The following is a 25534-nucleotide window of genomic DNA, read 5'->3' as shown; positions in this document are numbered from 1 at the left end:
ATGAACCAAACTGGCCTGCAGGGTAAGTGTGTATATATATATATATATAATATATATATAAAAAGCTGAAAATTCTTTACAAGCAAGTTTTGGTAAATAAAAATAAATCTGAAAAGAGAAAATGGCCCTTTATATGTTTGGTATTTAATTCCAGTAATATTACAAAGTCATGAGGGATTAAGTGATTAATTAGTGAGTTCCTTGATATTAAAATATATTTGGCATAATCACTGTTCTTGCCCATATTTAAATGATACAAAACTCATATGACCTCCAGCAGATGTAGTAGCCCATCAGAAATTATTTTTAAACAAACTGCATATTTCGGTATGATACTGCTATGGTAACATCAGCTCCTGTTCTGCATAAATGCTTATGTGAACCACTTCATTATCTAGACCATGTTTTTCAAAATTCTTCACATTGACATGCAATAACAAATAGAAAATTAAATGCTGTGCAACTGTGTTGTGCTGCTAAATCAATAATAATAAAAATTAAAAAAAATCTAACAGCAAATTAACAACTTATTCACTGACTTTCTTGAGAATCAGACATGAAATGGTGCAGTTTTGTGGTGCATTTTGGACTGATCAACTTTTTCATTTTGCTAATCTGATAGTGATCTGACAAACCTTCCTGTTACAAATATGAGGTCACACCTTCAGAAATAAACAAGACAGCACAATGCAGCTGTAAATAAATCTCTCTGATCCTCTCACTTCCATGATTACGCCTTAAAGGGACAGCTCACCCAAAAGCAAAAATGTTAATATTTACAGTAAAGTCTCCATTCCACCATTCAATTTCTTTTTATGGAAAAAATATGTAGTGAAAGAGAATGGTGACTTAAGCTGTCAGTCCCTAATAGAGGTAGAGGATATATATCGGTTTTACCAATTAATCAGTGCCAATAGTTGCTTTTTTAGAGCTATCAATTATCAGCCAAAATCGATGCCGATGTTTTTATTCCTCTGTGTTCCTCCGATAATTAAGTTTTTTAAATTGAAGCGTGGGCATGCAAAGAAAAACGTAAATATATGGAAATGTCCCTTGTCAGCACATACATTGGGAATAATAAAAATAATAATATAGGCAATAAAAATATTCATTTGGTAAATATTAAATATAGAGCATTATAACAAAGTCTCAGTCATTTCAAAATAAGTGCCCTGGTGTGTTTCAGGCTTGTTTAGTGTTAAAAGTCCCACGTTATGCACCCAATCTTCTTTTTTCCTGATTATTATTGAGATTTTGGTTAAAAAAAAAAAAACCTATATCTGGGATTTTATACATTTTGGACTCTGGCCTCTATGTCTGTGCCAACTCACACCCTGTTTACACCGGGTGCGTCCGTTGACGCGACGCAACGGCTTGAGGCTGTCTACATTGGACGTGTCAACGCAAACGTTCTAAACCGTTTATTTGTGTTGTTGGCAGCAGTAGCACCAGTGGGTACATCGCAAAATGGAACTGGACACCCGTTTACTCTCGGCGTGATGGACGGGCCACAACAGATGCTTCCAGTGTCATCCAGTCCAGTAGCATCATTGGTTACTATAGGGTTCTATTGCTTCCGGTGTAGACGGGTGTAAGAAAATGTAAAATTCTATTAATCAATTTTTTAAAACTATCGGCTGATAAATTGGTTATCAGCCTTTTCCACCATTAATGGTATAGTTATTGGTATCGGCAAAACCCACTATCGGTCAACCTCTAGTCCCTAACATTCTGCGTAACATCTCTTGTTCTATAGAAGAAAGTCAGTCAAACAGGTTTGAACAATGAGGGTTAGTAAATTGTCAAAACTACAAATGAAACTACTAGCCTTTTTTTAAGTTTCTGGCCCGAGTTCCTGTGTAATAAGCAAGTGTTCTGAGATGTGTTTGCGGTGCTACACAATCTAGAAAGTTTTAAGAGTGCTTTAACGTCACCCATTTCACACCATCTGCAATAAAATGTAACCCTTAAGGCACAAAGTATAAAATGCAGATTGGCTTGAGGTCAGAAAAAAAGATGTTTGACTTGATGTTGATGAATGGGTGGAGGTGTGAAGCCCATGTTAAACCAGCCCTTACAACAAATACTGAGACATAAAAGTTGTAGAACGCCACTGAATACTATACAGAATCTTTCCATCTAGAACTTTTTAGTTAAAGGGATAGTTCACCAAAATAATAAAAAATTGGTGACTAACGTTGTCAGTCCCAGTTGACTTCCTTTGCATCTTTTTTTCCATACTATCATAGTGAATGGTGACTGAGGCTGTCAAACATCTTTTGTGTTTTATGGAAGTGGAAGCGACGTGAGGGTAAGTAAATGATCATTTTCATTTTTGAGTGAACTATCCCTTTAAATGGGCTATTTTCAAATACCTCGTTGCACTTTTTTTTCCTAAGTTATCTGGCAAAATACTTTGACTAACATTTCTATTTCAGAGTCACCCAAGTCCATTTGTTTAGGTTGACACTGATGTGTAGTGAATATAAATCTATGGATTAATACATTCTAGTGCAAAATACTGCATTGTATTGGGCATTACTTCATCTCCGTAAATATCTGCAAAACCCTTCATCAAAAAATCCTTGGTGACAAAAGTGCATCTTGGGTATAAAACACATGCAATAAAATAACATACCTATATTGAACTTTTTTGGCCTACATAAAGTAGTCCCAGAGATAACCAGTATAAATTAAAAACATTTAAAAGTATCAGACAGAAAAAAAAAACCTTAAAGATCAGCTTAGGATATCTGGTCAAACAAAAAACATATCCATGTCTCTATATGTGAAAGTCTGGAGAAAAGGAAAAACATCGGATTACAAAGTGCTGTTAGCACCACGTCATAAAAACTGGTGAAAGAGCCATTCAGTTCAGTCAATGTTTGGTGCAAAGAGTTTGTGCTGATTTGAATTCAGTTTAAATAAATCCACCTCAGCGGCATGCTGCAGATCGTTTCCTTACAGATGAGATAATGCTGATAACTTTAAGGCATTATATCTGAGGGCTATGTGGTCTTTCATGTGAGGTCTTAGGAAAAAGGTATCCAAAAGAGAGGAAAACCAAATACTTATTTGCGCCATTCTAGAAGTCCTGTAAAAGAGGAAATAGGAAAGTTGAGATTGTGCTGTTTTAAGGGTACACAAACATTAGAAAAAGATCTGTCCATTGTAAATACACTGTAGCTTAAGCTGCAAGTTAAAGTAAGTGAAGCAGCAGCATAATTGCAACAGCAGTTTTATGCTGACAATGTAACTGCTGTGTAACAAAGTATTTACATTAATGTAGAACAAGTGCTAAAATGGCACTGTCTCTTTAAGATTACCGGCTGAGTGCATATTAACAAGAGTGAAGTCGCACGACTTAATTCTAATTAAATGTTTGTTGTTTCAACAACTGACTTGAACATAAAGAATATTAAAAGAGACATTATCAATGACAAATGGACTGCATGGGTCTCATCTTTGAACATGCATTAAATGGAAAGAGTCAAACCAAACTTTTACTCTCAACTTATATTAAAAGACAGATCTTCGGATTTTAAGAATCGATATCTAGATTAATCGGAAAATCTATATTTTTACCCAGCCCTAATCCCTATTATTTTTAAGATGATAATAATCTAATTATTTTCACTTACCCTGCTGGAACCTGCCTATGTACCCCCCCCAGTTGGGAACCAACAGTTACATGTTAAAAAGAACTTTAATTTTTAAAAGTATATCTCGAGACATCTGCATTCTTTTCCATTGGTTGCACTGCGCCTAGCTTTTTTTAAGTGCAGGTATTCTAAATATTCGACGTTCTGAAGAAGTTCTGAGTATGTTTAAAGGAATATGCCGTGTTCAGTTTAAGTTTAGCTCAATCGACAACATTTTTTGCATAACCACAAAAATATTTTAGACTCATCTGTCGTTTTCTTTATTAAAAAAAAAAAAAAAAAAAAATAGCAAAAATCGAGGTTACACTGTGGCACTTACAATGGAAGTCAATTGAGCACATTTTTGGAGGGTTTAAGGCAGAAATGTGAAGCTTATCATTTTATAAAAGCACTTCCATTTATTCATCTGTTAAAACTTGTGTATTATTTGAGCTGTAACATTGTAATCGTTATTTTTACAGTCATTTTAGTGTTTTAGGGTTTGTTGACATTATATCGTCATGGCAATGAAGCTGTAGAAATGGATATAACTTAACATAGAAAAGGTTAGTAAGACAAGTTATCACACTAAAATCATGTTAACATGCATATTGTTTATGTCTTGTGACTATATTATTAAAACAGTGGGTATTTTAATGTTTACAAATTGGCCCCATTCACTTCCACTGTAAGTGCCTTGACTGTAACCCAGATATTTATTTATTTTTTTCAAAGAAATGGAGGGACGAGTCAAAATACATTTTTGCGGTAATCAACATTATTCCACAAATGCTGTCGATTGAGCTTAACTTGTATTGAACCCACAATATTCCTTTAAATGTTACTATTAAATAAAATACAGCTATATTTACCGAAACTTGCTTGGAGAAGTAAATCTTAAGAGTGTGAGCAATTTCAATTCTCGGGTGTGGGCCGGGTTGGGGCTTCAATTTAATGCCTGTGCAGACGCCCACCACAAGAGTATTTTTTAATAACAGCCATAAATTGTAAAATGGTTATCAGAAGTTGGCCGTGGAGAATTATTACAAACTTGAGGAGAGGGAATTACATATGATTTGGAATTTACATCCAAATGATAATCTACACAGAATGAAATCCAAACCCCAATGAGTAGAATATAAACTCTTCAAATGGTCTAGATTCAGTCCGATTTACTATAAAGTGTAGTTTGTGCACCTGACACCGTGTATAACTTGCATTAAGCCCAACAGACGTATAGGTAATTTGCTACATTATTTTATATGGCTTCATAAAAGAGTGTGTTGATAAATATTTATATAGCATTTTCAACATGTTTTATTGCTAAACTTGCTTTCGTGTGGTGTGAACTCACCTGACAACAACTAATTCTCCATGGTAACAGAAACAGTGTGACATCCCTCTGTAAGACAGACCCAGACAGATCTGAATTTTATATATGCAAACATTCACACATACATTCATTTTCACATTTAGTGAAGTCATGTTATAAGCTATGTTAAGGAGCAGACAGCTGATAAGAACATTTCTAGGCAGAGCTCAAGAAATCAAGTAAATAGTTACAATTTTAGCACTGCCTTGTACTTAAAACCCCTACATTTCACAATGTTCTCTAGCAATTTCACTATCAAATCTCAGTTGTGACGTACCGCTGTTTGCAGGGCTTCCATCTTTCTGTTCCTCAGAGTGCACATCGTTGCCTATGAGATGATTCTGTGACTCACTTAGAGGTCTGGCATTTGTCTGTCCATCAACTGTGCTGTTGTTACCATAAAACCAAAATGCTATTAGTCACAAAAACTTGCAGATGTTTCACTGCCCCAGAATAAACCTTACCCTGGATTACATGATACTCTTAATACAACATTTCTAGGAAAATAACTTAAATTATCTCAATGAACTTAAAGGCATTGTTCACCCAAAAATGAAAATTTAGTCACCATTCACTGTCATTGTATTGGGGGTAAAATGCCATCAAAGTGAATTGTGACCGAGGCTGCAAGTCCCCAACATTCCGTCAAACATATCCTTTTGTGTTCCACAGATGCAAGACAGTCATACAGGTTTGGAGCAACATGAGGGTGAGAAAATGATGACAGAAATTTCATTTTTGGGGAAACTATCCCTTTAAGAAAAAATTGCATGGTTTAATTTGTCTCTGTTTAATTTGTCATTTTCCAAACATTAAAATAAATGAAGGTGACTGGTATTGAAAAATGAAATTTTACAAATACCATTTAATGGTCTGGTGTTCAACATTGCCTTGCTCTGTGTCAACGTTAACTAGGCGGGTAGGGAATGTGTATCCATCTCCCAAACTAGAGGAAGAAAAAAACATTACTCATCCTACTGTAGCTGCACAGAAATGGCGAATGTTTCGAGAAATAGCAGAGGAATCTAACAAGAGAGTGCTTTTAATATACATACAGTAAATACAGAACAGATTACTGAATATTAGGCACTTTCACACATAATGAAACCCATTAAATCACTGGTTAAACTCCAGAAAAAAAGTTGTCACATCTGTTATACACATGTGCAATGCACCACCAAAATGCAGTTAAAGCGCTCAGATGGTTAAAAGTAATTTGTGGCAAAGGACATCAGTGTCAGAAATATAGGTAAGGCTGTAACTAGTTTGAAAAATGGTGGAACGTAATTTGTTTGGAGTTGACTGCCACAATGCTATGCCGTTTATGTTTGATGCATTTTCCTAGTAAATGTTTGTATTTATGCACCTGATCTTTAAAACAAAAATGCTGTTACATTTTCAGCAAAGGCTGAAAGTTTGAAAGTGCCTATTGTAGAACAACCCAAATGATGCAAGATGTATGGCTTTTTTACCTGGTGTAAACAGGTAAGCACCAGTACTTCTTCTGGTCTCCAAACACCTGGGTGATATTTTTGCGAAAGCCCAGGGTGAAACCATTTTTATCTGGGCCATTTCTGAACACCGGCGCCCTGAAAGCCTCTGAACAGAAGGAAGGCGTGGTAAAACACTAGAAAAAATATTTGTCTTCTCAACACTACAAACATAATGATGACATGCTTCACTTTTGAACCAACTTTGGCAGTGAACCAAAATTTCTGATTGTAGGTAGGGCATAGAAGTTTTGTGTGTGTGTGTTACGTGAAGTGTGACCCAAATATTTTTCAGAAACGTACCCACAATCAACCCCCATGCTCATCTACATTATATTTCTATCAGCAGAGTTTTATTTGGTTTCTAAACATGTGTCTGCAGTTTCCCTCAATAAGAAATGATGAGAAATAGGTCACAATATGGAACTAAAAGATAAGAAGGCTAAACAACTTAAAAGAAAACAGTGCCAGGGAAAGGAGAATATAAACCTTGGGCTGAACTGCTTGAAAATAATCAGGTTCTAAAGAGCAAAAACTGTATTTACTAGATTTTGCACTTTCTTGAGGGAAATGTCAGTGCTTGCAAGGCAGCGAAAGAAAACCAATAACAATGTATTATGCAAATTAGGGCTGTTAATCAATTATAATACTGAATCACTATTTTCAAGATTTTCAGACTTAATTGTTAAAATTCATAGTTTACAAAAACAAAAATGCACACCTACGGCTGAAATTAATGCTGACCAATCACAATTCATTAGCCAAATTAGGGCTGTCAATAAAAAAATAAAATAAAAATAAAAACTTTTTAAATCGCAATTAATCTAATATTGTTTTCAATATTAGATTAGGCGAGGGCTCTCCGACAGTGTATCCCTCCTCCTTCCCGGGTTTCGGCACCAATGTGGCAAATCAGGTTCTCAATGTGGAAAGGAGGAAGCGGGGACCGGGTGAACAATCCACAATAGACATTTAATAAAAAATAAAATACATTTCCTCCCCTTTTCTCCCCAATTTCGCATGCCCAGTTCCCAATGCACGCTAAGTCCTCATGGTGGCGTAGTGTCTCACCTCAATCTGAGTGGCGGAGGACGAATCTCAGTTGCCTCCACGTCTGAGACAGTCAATCCGCTCATCTTATCATGTGGCTTGTTGAGCGCGTTACCGCGGAGATGCTCACGCTATTCTCCGCGGCATCCACGCACAACTAACCACGTGCCCCACCGAGAGCGAGAACCACATTATAGTGACCACGAGGAGGTTAACCCAACATGACTCTACCCACCCTAGCAACTGGGTCAATTAGTTGCTTAGGAAGCCTGACAGCACGCCCTGGATTCGAACTTGTGACTCCAGGTGTGGTAATCAGCATCTTTACTTGCTGAGCTACCAGGCCCCTAATAAACATTTTTCAGTGTATAACAAAACAAAAACACGCACTGCTTTTCAGCCAGCTACATATAAACATATAGACACACACACAGACAAGCTTCGTGTCTCTCTCTCTCTCTCTCTGTCTGTCTGTCCCGCTCACTCTTTCCCTCTCCCCTCTCCTCGTCCTACTCAGATTCCCAGGAGGCGGGGAAGACCGGCCGAAAGGGCAACACCTCCCCTTCAGGAAGGGAGGGGAAGAGTAAGTCAAGCCGGAGGTTTCCCCGGCCTGAATCGGGCATTGGGGGTATGTGAGTACTCGTGTGATGAGGAGGAGGGCATGGCCGGGCCGTAACGATGGACGTCTGGTGCTGAATCAGCCCAATCAGCCAGGAGAGGTATAAAGAGGAGCCGGAGATGCCAGTTCGAGAGAGAAAGGGACGCACGCAGCAGTCTTGTGTTTGTGTGTTTTGTGTTATGCTAGAAAGCAGTTTTATGTTGTGTTTTGTTCATTTGTTTATTAAAAGTTTACGTTGACTGCTCAGCCGGTTCCCTCCTCCTCCTTGCCCATCGTGTGAATCCGTTACATCTCGCTATTTTGGATTCGCTTTACACAACGCATAATTTAAATTCATTTAAACCTAAACCAATAACAAATCTGTGGGTCATTTTGCTTCATTTTAATCAAAATTTTGTTATATTTTTATTTGTTAACACTATAAAATAAGGTGCTATTCATTTATATTAGTAAATGCATTATATTTACTCTGCATTACAACACTGAGAATAAATGTATTCATCTACAAGCTGAAAAATGTTGCTTTCAGAGGCTTTATATGGAGTTAGGATGAAAATAAGGTGCATTTCAAACTGTTCTGAGACCAGTGCAGACAGACAGCACACTAGAGGTTAAGTCATTCACTAAATAGGGAGCAAGGGAGTATCCTACAGCTTTCCTTTGCTGCTAAGAGCATTCACTCCTAAAATCCGACCAAAAGTTCAGTTTTAGGCTGCAGATGATGTTTGGACTCAACATGTTTGGCAGACATGGTACAATGATAATCAGTACATAGATTCAGAATTTTATAATTCAAAATTTTGTTTTAACACGATGGGCTGTGATTTGATGATGCTGGCCATTATTTTTAATCAGAATTATGCATTCATCAGCTCTAATGTCTATAACGTCTCAAACATATGTATAATCAACACTCCTGGAAACAAACTATTTGCTGAAAAAAAATCTGACTTTCTATAGCCTGGTATTTCTTAAAATATCACAACTTTGTCCCACTGTCCACATATGAGGACATACATTTTTTGTATTGTTTATTAGGTGCTACTAGTTACAAATCAAAAAATGAAATGGAAAATGCACACAGCAGTCACACGGGGGTCTCAGGAGGTTAATGAAGTCGAAATTTGACAGCCCCAATGAAAATACTACACTTTCGTCAATTAAATATTAAATGGCTAAGATGCTATCAGTCAAAGGGAGATTTTCAGACTTTACTGTTAAAATGTAAAAAAAAAAAAAAAAAAAAAAAAAAAAAGATTACAAAAACCAAACATAACACACCTATGGCTGAAATTAACAAAAAAGTTAATTAAGTCTGTGTATTAAAGTTGCAAAAATAATAATTTTCCAGAAAACTCCCCCCATCTTCCATTGGTTGTACAAAAAGACAGTCCAGCAACAAATTCACACCATTGGTCGAGCCGATATTGTTTTGCACATCAGCTTTAAGCAGTTGGAGCTGAATTAATTGCAGAAAAATGTGAGAAGAAGAATAAAGCAGAGTGATAATATCTTCTTACCTATAGTGGTTCTGTTTTTTCCCACTAGCCATAAGTGGTAGCTGAAGAGTGACAGGATGCTGATGAAGAACATGGCCGCCACAAAGAAGAGGAACAATACGTGGAACTTTGCATGAGTGTCCGGCAGCTGATTCTGTTGAGAAAGAAATCAAAGATGAGAAGACAACAAAGCCAAAATTTCAGAAGTCCATCCCTAGCAACCGGGCCATGGAAACATGTTCAACAAAATACCAAGTACAGATTCTAGTTCAGCATTTGATGAAGCTTCTAAGACTTTTTTTTATTTCAGGCAAGCACAGCTGAGCTATTTAATATTCTCAGATGTCCAAAATCTAACTACATTTGTCAGAAAAGCTTTTAAACTTTTGTACATATCTGCCTCAGAGCACATCTGGAATAACTAAAAAGCTTGTAACTAAACATTTTTTTTTCCATCAGTGAAAATACACAGCGAAATGAGTCAACAGTGCAACATCACACCAAACAGCCACAGTCACAACAGTACAAAGCAAGCGTGAGTGGTTTACCTCCGGGCAATGCTCTATAGCCCTCCGTCTGCAAAGCTTCAGGCAAAGTGTTAAAAACACAGACAGAACGTTAAAAGCAGACTGATACATCCCTCTTTTTTTGCTTTCATTTTTCCTCTCAAAAACTGACAAACACACATAAAATCTTTTATCTGTTTCCTACTCTTTTCAGCTTTCTCATTTTCTGTAAAGCTTTTCCACATGCTAGTTTAAATAACAGTTCAGTCACTTGGTCAAACTTATTAGCTTATACGTTGTTAATTCAGTTTCATGCAGATAGAAACACACATAGGCAGAAAGACAAGCTGCAGTTAGCGCTTAAAAATAGCACAAGGTGAGAGACAAAAAGTGTGAGAGATGAGAGAAATCCCATGCTGTGTACACGTGAGGACTTACTGTCCAGAACTTGATGAAGTACTGCAAAACGGTAGCGGCAATGAAGATGCAGTACAGCATAGAGAATGCCAGGAATAGCACAAAGAACTTGTAGTTTGAGAATCCAACACAGTTATTAACCCTGAAAGAGAGACAGACAGAACTCAATATTATCCACACGGTTAAGCCAAGCACTCACAAACCACTAAGACTTAAAAGTGGTTCAGCTTTAAAACAGCCCAGTCATTTAGAATCAAATAGAAGTCCATTCAAATCAAACCATTAACGATCAAGAGTAACTTTAAATGTCATTAATGCTTAGTGAAAAATCGCATCTCAACATCTTTAAGAAATTCTTCAGCCAAAAATGAAAATTCTGTCATAATTAACTCATTTATAATTTAGCTTGGGTTTAGGACAACATAAGGGTGAGTAAATTATGACAGAATTGACATTTTGCGGGAAACTGCTCCTTTAAAACTGAAGTACCAGAGACACATACCAGGGACAGTGGTGATCCATTTTCAGGACACACCTGTAAAAACAAAAGATCAATTATAAACATTGTGCAAACCAAAAGAAACAAGATAACAAATGCATTTTGAGTGGACTCACTTGTCGCAAGTGGAGCAGTGATGACATCTGTCTGGTTTGATCAGCTGACAACGGTCACAGTAACGGATAGCTGAGGACGATGGAGGACTCGTTATTAATTCTGAACAAAAACATTTACCACCCTCCAAACCCTCCAATGTTGTTCCAAAGCCATATGGCTTTCTTTCTTTCTTGGAATACAGTGTGCAGAATGACAGCCTCATTTACCATTCACTTTCATTGTATGGAAAAAAGATGCAATGGAAGTGAATGGTGACTGAGACTTACATACTAGAGGTCGACCGATAGTGGATTCTGCTGATAACAATAACTAAGGTGGTGAAAAAGGCCGATTAATCGGCCTATAGTTTTTAAAATCAATTCATAGAATGTTACAAAATTTTCTTAGTCGGCACAGACATAGAGGCCAGAGTCCAAAATGAATAAAATCCCAGATGTAGTTTATTTTTCAACAAAAATCCCCAAAATATTAAAAAATTTAAAAAAAAAAAAAAAAAAAAAAAAAGATTAGGTGCATAACGTGGGACTTTTAACACAAAACAAGCCTGAAACACACCGGGGACACTTATTTTGAAATGACGGAGACTTGGCTCCATTACAATGCTCTATATTTAATATTTACCAAATTAAGATTTTTATAGCTTAAATATTATTATGACAACATATGAAGTTGGAGACACTATGCTGACAAGGGATGTTTCCATATAGTCACATTTTTTTTTTGCATGTCCTCGTTTCAATTTAAAAAACGTAATTATCTGAGGAACACAGAGGAATAATAAAAAAAAAACTATAAGCAACTATTAGCATAGATTTTTGCAGATAACCGATAGTTCTAAAAAGCAACTATCTGCACCGATTAATCGGTAAAACCGATATATCCGTCTACCTCTATTACACACTGCCTAACATCTCCTTTTGATTCCACAAAAGACATTCATATGGGTTTGGAACAACATGAGGGTGAGTAATTGATCATTTTAAGGATAGGTATCCCTTTAAGGTTTTGAGTTATAATATTCACTCACCCCCAGATCCTGTGCGTGTGTATATGGGCAATTTTCTTGCCACTTTCTTCAGGATTTCCTGCTGGGCTTCTGGTCTCTCTTCTTTCTCATACAGCTCTTTCTCTGTCTTAGGAAGACAGAACTAAGAGGGACAAGAGATGTTACATGAAGATTTATGTGAAAATATGCTTGTCTACATAACAACACTCCACATTTTCAAGTTCTACGCAACCATCTTTAGTCCTAAAGATGCAAGCCAAGAAATACACAAGTTCTGCGGTGTGACACTGTACTCCATCTAAAACTATTTTTTTAAACAATATTCTGCTAATTCTTATATTTTTTATGCATACAGGTTTCATGACTCATTAACTGAGACTCTACATGGAATATTTGTACTTTAAAAACGTATTTGACACGCACCAAGACCATTTAAAATGAACTAGCGAAGGCAAAAAAGGTAAAAAAGTGGTGACCAGTCAGCACTTAAAATATACACTCTCTCTTAAACGTGATGAACAAAGGTAAACATAAGGGCAAGTACTGTACAATGCAGAATCAAGGGCTTTAAATTCTGAATCTAGAGTTATGAACAAAGTTTTTCTCCAGTGTAATATAGGCCCATGCTCTGTTCTAAAGTTCAGTGTTTGATATTAGGAAACAAGCTGGCCTGGTTTGCCTTCAGATATTCCTAGAATACCTATGATAGGAAAACAATAGAAGTAATAAAACAGGAAGCCAACATTTTTACTAGAAGCACTGTCCCAGCTCAGTACAGTGGTTTACTCATGGGTACATTCAGAATATTATAATTAGTTATTTAGAGTGTTAATAAAATTAAGTTAGTTTAATTTCCCACAGCACCTTTAAGTAGGCAAAAAAAAAAAAAAAAAAACACAAATGGAAACATGAAATGCAATTATGTTAATTATTTGCAATTATGTAATAAGCAAACTTTGCGTGTATGACCATGTAGTGTACCTCAACCAACACTAAAGAACATTTTTGACTTAGGAAAACCCCTGAAGGTCAATTTTCTTTTTTTTTTTGCCCTTCTCCCCTTCTCTGTCAATTACATTCTGTTACTGTAGTATTGAAACTACAGAGCATCCTGTTAACCTACAGACGTGAAGAGTATTACAACTGAGCCTGGAGCTTTCCAGATAAACATTACAGTTTGACTGCCAAAAAATATGATCAGTATGATGTATCATGAAATATTCTATTCCCCTAGCTGAACTGAGAAACTAAAGGCCCCAGCAATAAGGAAGAAAGCGTTAACAGGAATCTATACAGGAAATAAAGGAACAGGTGCCGAGGGGGAGAACAAGGAGAGAAGGAGAGACAGAGAAAAATTACCTCTTTCGAGGGGTTGGCTGGCTTGGAAATGATGGTCTTCCAGTAGGACCATATGAACATGAAGAAGCAGATGTGAAACACTATGAGATAAATAACTGCAACAAAAACAGCATGCAGAGACACAATTATTTAATTTCAGTCACACTAGTGCTTCGTACTTACTTTATAGCAAACAATAAAAGCTGTTACTTCATAACAATGCAAATGGAACATTTGTTCAGTCTGTTGTGACAAAACATGTGACAAAGACCAGCAGGTGGCAAGATTAGCTAACAAAAGGATTTGTAAACCATTTTCACAATATTGACTGTGTCCAAAACCTAAAGCAGCCACTTTGCTGCCTCGCAACTCAGTCAGGCAATTACTTTTTATTGCATCCATCTACACTGTTTTTCAATTGTTTTTTTTTTTGTTTTTTTATCTAAACATTAGAGGTAGAGGATACAACGGTTTTACAGATTAATCTTGCCGATAGTTGATTTTATCTGCTAAAATCTATGCTGAGAGTTGCCAATAGTTTTTTGTATTCCTCTGATAATTACGTTTTTTAAACTGAAGCGAGGACATGCAAAGAAAAATGTGACTATATGGAAACGTCCCTCGTCAGCACATACATCATGTCTCCAACTTCATATACTGTATTATGAATAATAATAATAATATTTGGGCTATAAAAAGCTTAATTTGGTTAAAGCATTGTTACAGAGCAAAGTCTCCGTCATTTCAAAATAAGAGTCCTCAGTGTGTTTCAGACTTGTTTAGTGTTAAAAGTCCCACGTTATCCACCCAATCTTCTTTTTTTATTATTATTATTCTTGGGATTTTGGTTGAAAAATAAACTACATCAGGGATTTTATTCATTTTGGGCTCTGGTCTCTATGTCTGTGCCAACTAAGAACTTGTAACATTCTATGAATTGATTTTAAAAACTATCGGCCAATTAATCAGTTATCGGCAAAATCCACTATCGGTCGACCTCTAGTAAACATGCGCTAGACGGACGTCTTTGACTGTTAGGCCATGTCTCACTGTTTTCTTCACCGTCTCGTGCAGCAGCGCCACATTTTTTAGATGCCTTGTCAAGTTAAAAAACGTTCAATTAAAAAAAATTAAAAATAAAAACGTGACACCTCTGCGTTTAGCTTATCTAAATGCAAGAACGCATTTGGTCTGAAAGGTCCCTTAAGCAACTATAACGTCACATCTAATGACCAAATACAAATTCAAGTGAGCTTTAGAGAAAACCATACAAATATATCAATACAATGCTTATTTCTCTAAAAATTGGGTCATAAGTTGAAGAAAAAAAAAACCTGACATTTATGAATTAATATACTCTTTTAAAGCTCCTTCAGGGACAATGTTTGTTTTTCCATAGTCAAACCACAAACACCGGACTGTGGGATATCGTACCTAGCGAAAGATACATGAAGGCATCTTAAATGACAGGACGTGATGCAAACACTGGAATCGAATGTGCTTTTATGCCTCCCAACCTCTGTATAATGACTATGAAGTTATTAACTATGAAGTAAGCATTTTTCAGCTTTCTGACACAGCCATTGTGTGGTAGGTTTCACTAGCGTTTCTCTTACCTTGCTCCTCGGTGTTAGGGATTGTATCTACAAAGAGAAAGAAGCAAAGGTTAATCAGCAACCCCGTCAACAACAATAGGCACAAAAAGAAACCACTCTTTTTGTCTCAGTTCCCACCAGCTCAGCTTGATCAGCCCAGTTAGGCCCGAGCACTGGGAGACTGGTACTGCCATCTGGCAGAGAGCTGTCAGAAAGAGCCTTGTGTCCATCACTTATAAAATACACCCAGTTGCCATGACAACTAAACAACTGACTGACAGATGTTATGTTAGCACTGTCAGTGAAATCTCTGACTGTAAAACTGTATAAACCTTTTAAGCAAAAGGAGGAAGAAAAATCAATAAGGAAGGTATTTTAATATGTCACTGAACTTTACAAGGGCAGTAAACAGACCGGAACTCACAATAAAGTGAGCATATTTTAAGACTGATGGGAAAGTAATAGCTGGGTGGAGTTGGTGTGGAAAAAGAGCGAGTTTATGTGTGTGAAGTGGTTAACAACAGATGTGCTGTGCTATAACAACATAGACATATATACGTTCTTTCATTTAGCACACGTTTGACTTCTTATTGCTCAAACAGAAAGGAGATCTATCCAATATCATAGTCAATTGAGCCCCCACAAATTCAGAGATGGAGAAAAAACAATTATGGAAAAATATATCCGACTCGACAAGTATAAAAACTAGAGATTAAAAGCAGAAAGTAAATGGAGACCTGCTTAAAAATGTTTTAAGATTGCCGATTTCTGTAAATGGAGATACTTTTGTCAATTTAGGTAAACATGGGAATGTATATGTGTAGTAATACACGAAAATTATGAAACACTGTATCTTTTTTTTTTTTTTAATACTGGATAATGTCAGATTATTTTGTGTTTATTTAATATAAGAAAATATCTTTAAATAATAATAATAATAATAATAATAATAATAATACTATGGTGAAATCTACTGATGAACTGACAGCTATGTAATTACGCTATGAATTCACACTCTTTACAGTATGATATAAACCAGACTTGAACGAACTCCCTCCAAACCTACTCTGAAATATCACAGCATCTCGATCAGTTTAACAGCTGGGCTTAAGACTCGCACTTTAACTGCAACAAAGAGTACAATAACTGAAACGAAACCACAAACTTTACAAATACACGTCTGGCTTTCGATACAAATCATGCACGCATTTGTATGCTTCGAACCCGAGCAGAATTTCTGTACCAATATCTGCTGGTACCAGTCAGTCTTTTCCTGCCCAAACCACCACTGCAACAACGAACCAGCAACTTTTATCCCCTATGATGTATTCAACCAGGCCAACACAGATCGATACTTACATATACAGAGCTCCACCACGTAGGCGTAGTAGGACCAGCACACGACCAGGTTGATGAAAATCACAGGTATCCAGGATAAGCCCCGTTGACAGCATCTTACCGCATGAGAGGGCGCCATCTTTAATCCGATCCTCGCTCGGAAAGGGTGTCGGTGACGTCATAGCACGAGGCTCATTCGATAGATAAGAGAGCGCGGAGAAAAACAAAGAACCGCTTCACACTGACAGCACGTTAATTCTGTGTTTACGGCCATTTAAACGATAAGACACTCCAAATTACAACTATAACACAACAGATGAATAGTTATTAATATAATCCCCTTACATCTTGAGTTTAATTGGTCTTATTGTAAGAGAGATGTGTCTTAAATTTTTTATTTTTTTTTAAAATCACACTGCTCTCAAAAACAGAAAAATAACAAATATTTTAATGTCAATTATTAGTTTAATGCTAAGAGGCTAGCTATTGACCTTATTCAGAGTAGCGCTGTATTTAACCCTTGTGCGCCTTTTGGGACATTTTTGTCTTTTTCAATCATTTTGACTGTATTAATGCCAACGGCATAAATTTAGCCAAAGGTGTGTATTTTAGGGGGAATTTTGATATTTCAATCTCAGTTCCTATAATACATCTATAATACACAGTGTACACAAAATAGTTACACTCAGGACCTTAAGGACAAAAATGTCCCCTTTGAAACCCATTAAAACTGCAATATTTGGCCGCGTGGCGTCATGCAAGGTTCGGATGTGTGAACGGCGAGCTCTGCGCACTTTGCTAGTTTTAATACTTTTTGTGTCATAAACCGGTAAGATTCGATACACCCTGATTCTTAACTGTTCTAGGAAGACAATATGTCAAAGAATTCAAAATCCTCGGGCTCTGGAGACATTAAAAGACACAATGGTGCTCAAGCTGAAGCCCTTGAGCAGCAGGCCGAAAGCCCGGGAGTCAATTTGGATGGTGAAGTGAAGGAAATTTGGCGTCAATTGATGAACGTGTCGGCAATGCTGACGAGGGTCGTTGCTGACTTGGAGGATCTAGCTGTAATACGTCGATCGATCACTGCCATGGAGATGAAATTCACTGAGATGGTTACAAGAGTGGGGGATGTCGAGAAACGGATCGATTATCTGGAGTCATCAGAGAGGGAATTAGCTGCTAACCCGCTAGCGACCAAGGCAGACTTGGAGACTTGGGAAAAGTTGGAAGACTTGGAGAATCATTACTGGCGAAACAACGTCCGAATTGTTGGAATTCCTGAGGACGAAGAAGGCGGAGATATGGTGAAATTCCTAGACGGGCTCTTCCCGAGTCTGCTCGACATGACGGGCCATAAGCTGGAAATCGAGCGAGCTCACAGAGTTCCGGCTCGGAAATCCGCGAAGGGAGACAGGCCCAGATCAATTCTGGCCAAATTTCTGAGATCATCCGATAAAGATCTCATGTTATGTGAGGCGAGGAGTAAAGGAAGGCATCCTTGGAAGAACCACAGCATTTTCTTGTTCGCAGACTTTGCGAATTCAACAAGAGAGAAACGTGATCGATTCAAGGAATGCAAGAAACTCTTACATCAACGTAAGTTTGCTTTTGCACTGATGTTCCTGGCCAAATTTAAAATAGATTCTAAGGATGGCCGCAAAATATTTACATGCCCACAGCAAGCAATGTCCTTCATAAAGTCAATGGAATGAGTAAGTCATTTTGTGGTATTCTCGATGCAGCCAAGTGAGCCTGACTCACTGAACATTCACTTGACTGTCCGAGGAAACTGAGCGCCTTTTTTGTTTCTTTTTGTGCTGGTTCTGCCTAGCGGTTGGAGATTGTTTTGTGGAATAACACTCCTTCGGGACAGTTTGTGGATGAATCTGCATGTTCTTTGTGCTTATGCCTCCTATTGGCTGGAGTTTGTTTTGTGGACTATTTCTTGTAGGACATTGGAGTGATTAGGTCATTTGTTGCACTCATATAACAGCTGAGTGGGCCGGCTCACTGAACATTCGTTTGAGTGTCCAAGTAAAGTGAGCAGCCTTTTTTTTTTGTGCTGGTTCCGCTAGCGGTTGGAGATTGTTTTGTGGAATAACACTCCTTTGGGACAATTATGTGGATGAATGTACATGCTCTTTGTGCTTATGCCTCCTATTGGCTGGAGTTTGTTTTATAGATTATTTTCTGTTGTGTAATTCTGTCTCACAAAATTTGCATAGAATCACCGGACTTGAGCAATCCAATGGCAAAGTTGTCGCGGGGGCGCTCATAGGTGTACATGGACTGTTTGAGTTTAGAGGGATGGACGCCAGTAGGCCCTGTCGTGCGTGGGGTTAATGCGCACGTTTTTCTTTTTTTTTTTTTCTGGGGGATGTTCGGGGTTTGATTGTTGCACTAATGTTGGAATGTGGTCGTTATAATTGTATTTTTGACACACAATCTATTTTTCTAATATGTCAAAATGTAAAATGTTAATATGAGCGGATTGTCTCTCTCCACGTGGAATGTGAATGGGTTGGGGCACCCCATAAAAAGAAGGAAGGTTATTTCTTTTCTTAAACATAAGAAATATGAAACAGTGTTTCTTCAAGAAACTGATCTTTCCCCGCAGGAAGCTGAAAAATTTGGGAAGATATGGGGTGGACATATTTTCTTTAGTGCTGGCTCAAGTGCAGGGGAGTCATTACATTGATAAGTAAGCATCTACAATTCAAATGTCTCAAACAGATTAAAGATAAATTAGGAAGAGTCATTACTGTTTTAGCAGAAATTCAGGAGCAAAAGTTGATTTTGGCTAATATTTACGCACCTAACTGATGATGATCAGGGCTTTTATATAAATCTTGAAGGGATGTTGCAATCCGCTGGCACCCCTCATGATATAATATTGGGAGGAGACCTTAATCTTTTGATGGACTCAAAAGATTAAGCAAAAGTGTGTAAGCCCCCTAGAGCAACAGTGACACTTCACAGGATGTATAAAAATCTTGGTCTTACAGATATTTGGAGACTTTTGAACCCATCTGGTAGGGACTATAATTTTTTTTTCATCAGTCCATAAGATTTATTCTAGAATATATATATTTTTTTATATCTAAGTCCCTCATTTCGTCTGTTGTTGATTGCTCAACTGGAAACATCTTAGATCACACCTTAGTGAGTTTAGAAGTGTTGCCACATACGAAAAAAAAGAAATCATATAGTTGGTGTTTTAATGTATCCCTTTTGCAAAATCCTGAATTTAAACAAATGTTAAAGGCCGAAAACAAGCCTGGATCAGTCTGATTCCTAAAAAGGACAAAGATCCAAGTGAGTGTAATAGTTATCATCCAATTTCCCTGATCCAGCTAGAGGTAAAAATATTGTCAAAAAGTTATGACATCTCTTATACATATAGATCAGGTGGATTTTATTCAGGGCTGCAGCTTTTCTGATAACATTAGGCGTTTCATCAATATTATGGCGTCAGTGGCAAATGATCAGACTCTGGTCGCTGCCATCTCACTTGATGCCGAAAAGGTGTTTGATATGGTAGAATGGGATTATCTTTTTAAGATTTTGGAAATATATGGTTTCGGGAATACTTTTATTGGATGGATTAAGTTACTTTATAGACACCCAGTAGCGGCGGTACAAACAAATTGATTAATTTCAGATTATTTTACTCTGGATAGGGGCACCCGGCAGGGTTGCCCTCTTTCCCCATTATTGTTCTGTCTTGCCCTGGAACCATTAACAGCTGTGATAAGAAAGGAAGATGATTTTCCAGGGGTGGTGGTGGGAGGTATGGCGCATAAGCTTTTGCTTTACGCAGATGATATTTTATTATTCGTCTCCGACCCCACTAGATCTATGCCTTGCCTCCACAGAATTATTATTTCCGTTTCTAAGTTCTCAGGATACAGAGTGAATTGGCCTAAATCCGAAGCTTTGGCTCTGAAAGCGTACTGCCCAGCGATGGCTTTTCAGCTGAGCGTCTTCCAGTGGCCCAAACAGGGCATTAAGTATTTGGGCATTTTATTCCCAGCAAATTTGTGTGATATATTTAGAGTTCATTTTGACCCCTTAATAAAAAGATTTTCGAGCGATGTGGGCAGGTTGGCTTCATTACATTTATCTATGATTGGGAAGGTTAATGTTATTAAAATGAATTGTATTCCAAAATTTAACTACCTGCTACAATCTCTTCCTGTAGATGTGCCCCTCTCTTATTTCAAGCAATTTGATAGCATAGCAAAGTCCTTTATTTGGAATGGTAAGCGATTACATTTCAGTAAGTTACAAAGGCCGATTGACAAAGGTGGGCTAGGCCTACCCAAGATTTTGTTTTATTATTATGCATTCGGTCTCAGACATTTGGCTCATTGGTCGCTTCCACCTGAGAGAGCCCCTCCCTGGTTTGTATTGAACAGGAAGTTCTTGCCCCTATTTTGCCACTGCAAAGCCTTTCTATCAAACTAACCGGAGAAGTTAAGTTACACCCCGTTATCTCACATTTGCACTCGGTATGGACCAAAGTGTCCAGAGTGTGTAATTTGGGCATTTATTTAAATGCATATGGCTGAACCCCAAATGATGTATTAATAAGTCCCCTTTCTGCTGGTCAGAGTGGATTGTGAGGGGGGTTAGTACACTCGGTGGCCTATATGAGAGTGGAGTGTTGAGATCCTTTGAAAATTTGGTTCAGCGTTTTGGGATTCCAAGATCTCAGTTTTTTAGGTATTTACAGCTGCGCCACCTGCCCTGTACCATTTTTGGGAGTGGCATACACCCCCCTAAAGCGGCAGATTCTCTGGGAGAAGTAATTACTGCTTTTGGAAAAGGTCATGAGGCATCAGTGTATTACTCCCTGCTAATTCAGAGTCTGGGGGACGGAGCTTTAACTTCTATCTAGAGATTATGGGAGAAAGATTTTAACTTGGTGTTTGAGGATGGCGCATGGGCTAGGATTCTAAAAAATGTCAAGTCTGTATCTAGAGATGCAAGGGTGCGCCTTATGCAGTTCAAGATTTTACATCGGTTCTATTGGACCCCCTCTAGATTGTATAGGCTTGGTCTTAAAGACACACCCACCTGCTGGCGATGCCAATCAGAGGATGGAGACACGGCCCATGTTTTTTGGTGGTGTGCTGAGATCCAGGAATTTTGATTGAAGGTTCAGAGTTTTGTGTGTGACTTGTTGGGCACTCGGGTTTAGTTTTGCCCTAGACTCTGTGTTTTGGGTGATGGAGCGGTCATCGATATAGGAGATAAATACATAAAAATTTGGGTCCTGACCAGTGACCAGTGGATGGAAGTCGGCTGGTGCGCCCTCAATTCGGGAGTGGTGAGAGGAGATGGGCAGGGTGGCAGCTTTCGAGGAGGTATCGTGTAGAAGGCTGGGGATCTTGGATTCATTTGATGGGAAATGGGGCAGTTATTTGATGTTTTTGGGGGACTCTCGGGGAGGGACTGTGGAGAGAGAGGCGTAGTTTTAGATGTGTGTGATATATATATATATATATATATATATATATATATATATATATATATATATATTATTTTGTGTGTGTGTGTGTACTTATATGAGACCACGGGGATGTTCGTTGGGGGGTCGGGGTGGAGTTGTTGATTAGGGAGGGGTAGCAATTAAATGTTGATTCATTGTATATATGTTTAGTTTTTCTTTGTCATCTCTATGAATCAATAAAAATGTTAATCTTAAAATAAAATTTTTTTAAAAAAAAATGCAATATTTGATCCCAGTGCCATTAAAGCATAAAATAATGAATTGTAAGATATTATGCTTTCATTCCAGAGCCCTGGCTTCAATATTTATTTTCCACCAGATGGCACCATTTTGCTCATGTTAAGTCCATGGAGCAAATACATGCTTTTTTCCTATTTTTTGTTTGCTGTATTATAGAGTACTGCAAGCCAAAAAAAAAGCTAAAATTGTGTGGGTGTGTTTTGATACATTTGTGTGTATGAAAAACAAGTGGCATTATATAAACAAACTGCCATTTAAAGGGTTAAAATCCTGAAAATGAATGAATATTTGGTAGTTATGATAAGGACAGATGTTGGTTAAAAAAAAAAAATTAAGTCAGTGAAAGGACCTCTGAGTAACTTTTTTAAATTGACACACAAGAGTTAAACAACTCAACAGCTTAAATGATACACAAATTTTAACAGAAGAATGAATGCAAATGCTTTTATAATATTATAAGCTTCACACACGAAAATGGGCCCCAATCTCTTACATTGTAAGTGCCTCACTGTAACCTCGATTTTTGCTCGTTTAAAATTAAAGAAGGGACGAGTCGAAATTAATTAAATAAATGTTTGTGGTAATCAACATTACGCCACAAATGCTGTTGACTGAGTTAAACAAGTCATTGTTTGCCGGCACCATACACATGAATGAGGAGAGCCGTAAACCGACACCTACTTGTCACAAAATTGTCCGTGGTGACTTCCCTTAACAGCAGTTTCAGTGTTGCCAACTTAGCGACTTGTCGCTAGATTTAGTGACTTTTCAGACCCCTTTAGCTACTTTTTTTTTTTCTTCTAAAAAGCACCTAGCGAAAAATCTAGCGACTTTTTGGAGAAATCTTAGCTACTTTCCGTAGAAGAGTCGCCAGTACTGCCGTGCGAGTGCGAGTGCGAGTGCGAGTGCGAAGGTCTTGCGGCAGGCACACCTCTCTCTGCGTCTACTCTATTCAGTGAGTGGCAGACTGAGGAACAGCACATTCAGTTGACCATACGGCAGCTGACACAGACGTGAATGAGCTGCACATGTGCAAACAGAGTTGCCTTGCCAAGGACAAATCAATAATCTGTATGGTTTGCACCTCTTTGTTTTAATTTAAACAATTTAGTGTGACCATTATTTTTCTTGCTTATCACTCACCGTTAAACAGACGGAGGCTGTGCGCTGTGTGAGAGAAAAAATAAGACATTCTGTCGCTTCTAACTTTCTCTCTGAGTGATCATTTTACATGTAAATATAGCAGAAATCACAGCACAGCCGTTGTCTTTAACTTGAGTTATAAAATCAGCATTTTAGCAGTGCAGAGCAGCAGCTTGGAAATTGCTTGGAAGTGACTACTGGTTAACATGTAGTCTTAATAGGCGGCGTTTTAGTCCCTATTTCGTACTCGTTCCGTTGTCTGACAACAGAAACAGAACAAATATGTACATGAGAACAGCTTTATTGGGATTTCGGCTGTATTAAAATACAGTATGTGAGCACAGACAGTAGGAGAGAAGCAAACAGATGTAAAGGGCTAACACAAGGCAGAATGCAAATGCGACGTGATGACATCATGAATATGCTAATTAACGCATGACGTCATCTAGCGACTTTTAGCGACATTTTTAGCAGGCTTTAGCTACTTTTCATTGAAAGTAGTTGGCAATGCTGGTTTTGTCGTAGTAAACAACACACAGTGTTCACACCGAAAGGATTGTTTAGTGTTAATCATGTTGAAGATTAGCAGACAGGTAGTCAGTTAATTAAGTGATTAATAAAGTGATAAGCTGTTTTCTCACAAAAAGCAGTTAATTCAGTCTACAGAAGCTTCTCCTCCATTAACGGCTTTTGGTCAAAAAACAACCTTCCAAAAGAAAAAAATGAAGAAATAAAATCATTAGTCAAAACTCATAAAACACGAGTTGTAACAACTACATGTGTCCCGTACAGCCTCGTTTTCGCTGTCGTGTTGTGTTTTAAACGGCTTAAAGTGATTTACCGTTCATTTACTGTGTATGTTAATCATTCACCAATAATGTTTTGGTATATGGGACGTGGTGTTTTCTCTAAAAACTTCTCTTTTTACACACCTGCAATTCTGTGTCACGCCAGCAGAGGGAAGCAGCGCTAAAGCTTCATTGCCAGTTTGTTGGTCTCCATTGAGACTGTACAAAACAAAAAATATTAACAAATAAAAAATAAAAATAAAATCCATATTTCAGGCCGGACAAATTTGACCCTGCCAAATTGATTCGATCCATTCAGTGAGTTATATTTAATTGGAAAATATGTCGCTTTTCGTCATGTTTCATGTGCCCCTTTTTATTTGTGCATTATTTGGTTACTGGTTTGTTGACTTGGTGGGCTAGTTCGGTTGTTTGTAAGATTTAGTAGATTCTTTTCCACCCTGTGCTCTGTCCTTTAGAAGAATTACGGTATTGTTGCCAGATGTGTTTAATTTCTCTGTAATGCAGAGAATAGAGCCCTCTAGTCCTTTCTCTCCTCTCCTCCATCTCTTCTCTTCAGGAGATTTCAGAATCAGATGTGAGGTTGTCAGAGAAACAAAGAACAAACTGTCTGTTCATGCACTTACTTGTGATGAGATCTTGTGCTGGGCCTGATATGGAACTCTCGCTGTTGTTAAAATGAAATACTCTCTTTTTTCTCTTATGCACACAGATAGTCTTTCTCACTCTCTCTCCATGCTCTGCACTGTGAGTGTTTATATAAAGTCCCCCATGTAAGACTGTTCACTTACAATGACTTGCTCTGCTCATTCAGTGCAGATTGATCTAAAATGGTAAATTAAATACTGTAATGCGAAAGCTTGGAACTTAAAGACTTCATCATTAAAGGGATAGTTCACCCAAAAATGAAAATTCTCTCATCATTTACTCACCCTCATGCCATCCCAGATGTGTATAATTTTTTCTTTCTTCTGCTGAACACAAATTACATTTTTTAGAAGAATATCTCAGCTCTGTAGGTTCATAAAATGTAAGTGAATGGTGACCAGAATTTTGAAGGTCCAAAAAGTACATAAAGGCAGCATAAATGTGATCCATATGACTCCAGTATTTTAATCCATGCCTTCAGAAGCAATATGATAGGGTTGGGTGAGAAACAGATATTTAATATTTAGGTTATTTTTTACTATACATTCTACTCTCTTCCCAGTAGGTGGCGATATGCACAAAGAATGTGAATCTTCAAAAAACAAAAGAAGAAGAATGTGAAAGAGATTAAAGTAAAAAAAGGACTTAAATAATGATCTGTTTCTCACCCACACCTATCATATCGCTTC

The 25534-nt window shown here is 37.6% G+C and overlaps 1 protein-coding gene and 1 long non-coding RNA gene across 3 annotated transcripts; one reads left to right on the top strand and one right to left on the bottom strand.

Annotated features, from left to right (window-relative positions):
- Positions 1-1251: 1251 nt before the first annotated feature.
- On the bottom strand, positions 1252-16755 carry LOC127433349 (palmitoyltransferase ZDHHC20-A). Of its 2 annotated transcripts, XM_051685163.1 has the most exons (14): positions 16509-16755; positions 15171-15197; positions 13576-13670; positions 12238-12358; positions 11210-11279; positions 11097-11129; positions 10616-10736; positions 10220-10255; positions 9693-9825; positions 6486-6612; positions 5876-5959; positions 5291-5400; positions 4996-5043; positions 1252-3094 (listed from the first exon to the last, which is right to left on the bottom strand). In XM_051685163.1, the coding sequence occupies exons 1-13, from the start codon at positions 16624-16626 to the stop codon at positions 5006-5008; spliced, it is 1113 nt and encodes a 370-aa protein (XP_051541123.1). In that variant the 5' UTR covers positions 16627-16755; the 3' UTR covers positions 1252-3094; positions 4996-5005. The 2 variants fall into 2 exon arrangements, with proteins under 2 accessions (XP_051541123.1, XP_051541124.1); XM_051685164.1 differs by lacking the exon at positions 10220-10255.
- Positions 2291-13618, top strand: LOC127433350 (uncharacterized). Its single transcript, XR_007895877.1, has 5 exons — positions 2291-2311; positions 8071-8136; positions 9721-9926; positions 10131-10206; positions 13451-13618. It is a non-coding gene; the product is annotated as an uncharacterized LOC127433350 (long non-coding RNA).
- Positions 16756-25534: the final 8779 nt, after the last annotated feature.

Source organism: Myxocyprinus asiaticus, chromosome 43 (assembly GCF_019703515.2).
Source record: "Myxocyprinus asiaticus isolate MX2 ecotype Aquarium Trade chromosome 43, UBuf_Myxa_2, whole genome shotgun sequence".
NCBI lineage: Eukaryota > Metazoa > Chordata > Actinopteri > Cypriniformes > Catostomidae > Myxocyprinus > Myxocyprinus asiaticus.
The sequence above is the reverse complement of the archived record's forward strand: the minus strand, read 5'-3'. Positions and strand labels throughout refer to the sequence as shown.

Bases quoted from the DNA above. Each gene is read 5' to 3' on its own strand.
- LOC127433349 (XM_051685163.1), bottom strand. From the start codon at position 16,626: ATGGCGCCCTCTCATGCGGTAAGATGCTGTCAACGGGGCTTATCCTGG. The intron at 12,359-13,575 runs GTAATTTTTCTC...TGTCCCTCTTAG, and splicing joins CAGCCAACCCCTCGAAAGAG to TTCTGTCTTCCTAAGACAGA. The intron at 9,826-10,219 runs GTAAACCACTCA...CTTTCTCAACAG, and splicing joins CTATAGAGCATTGCCCGGAG to AATCAGCTGCCGGACACTCA.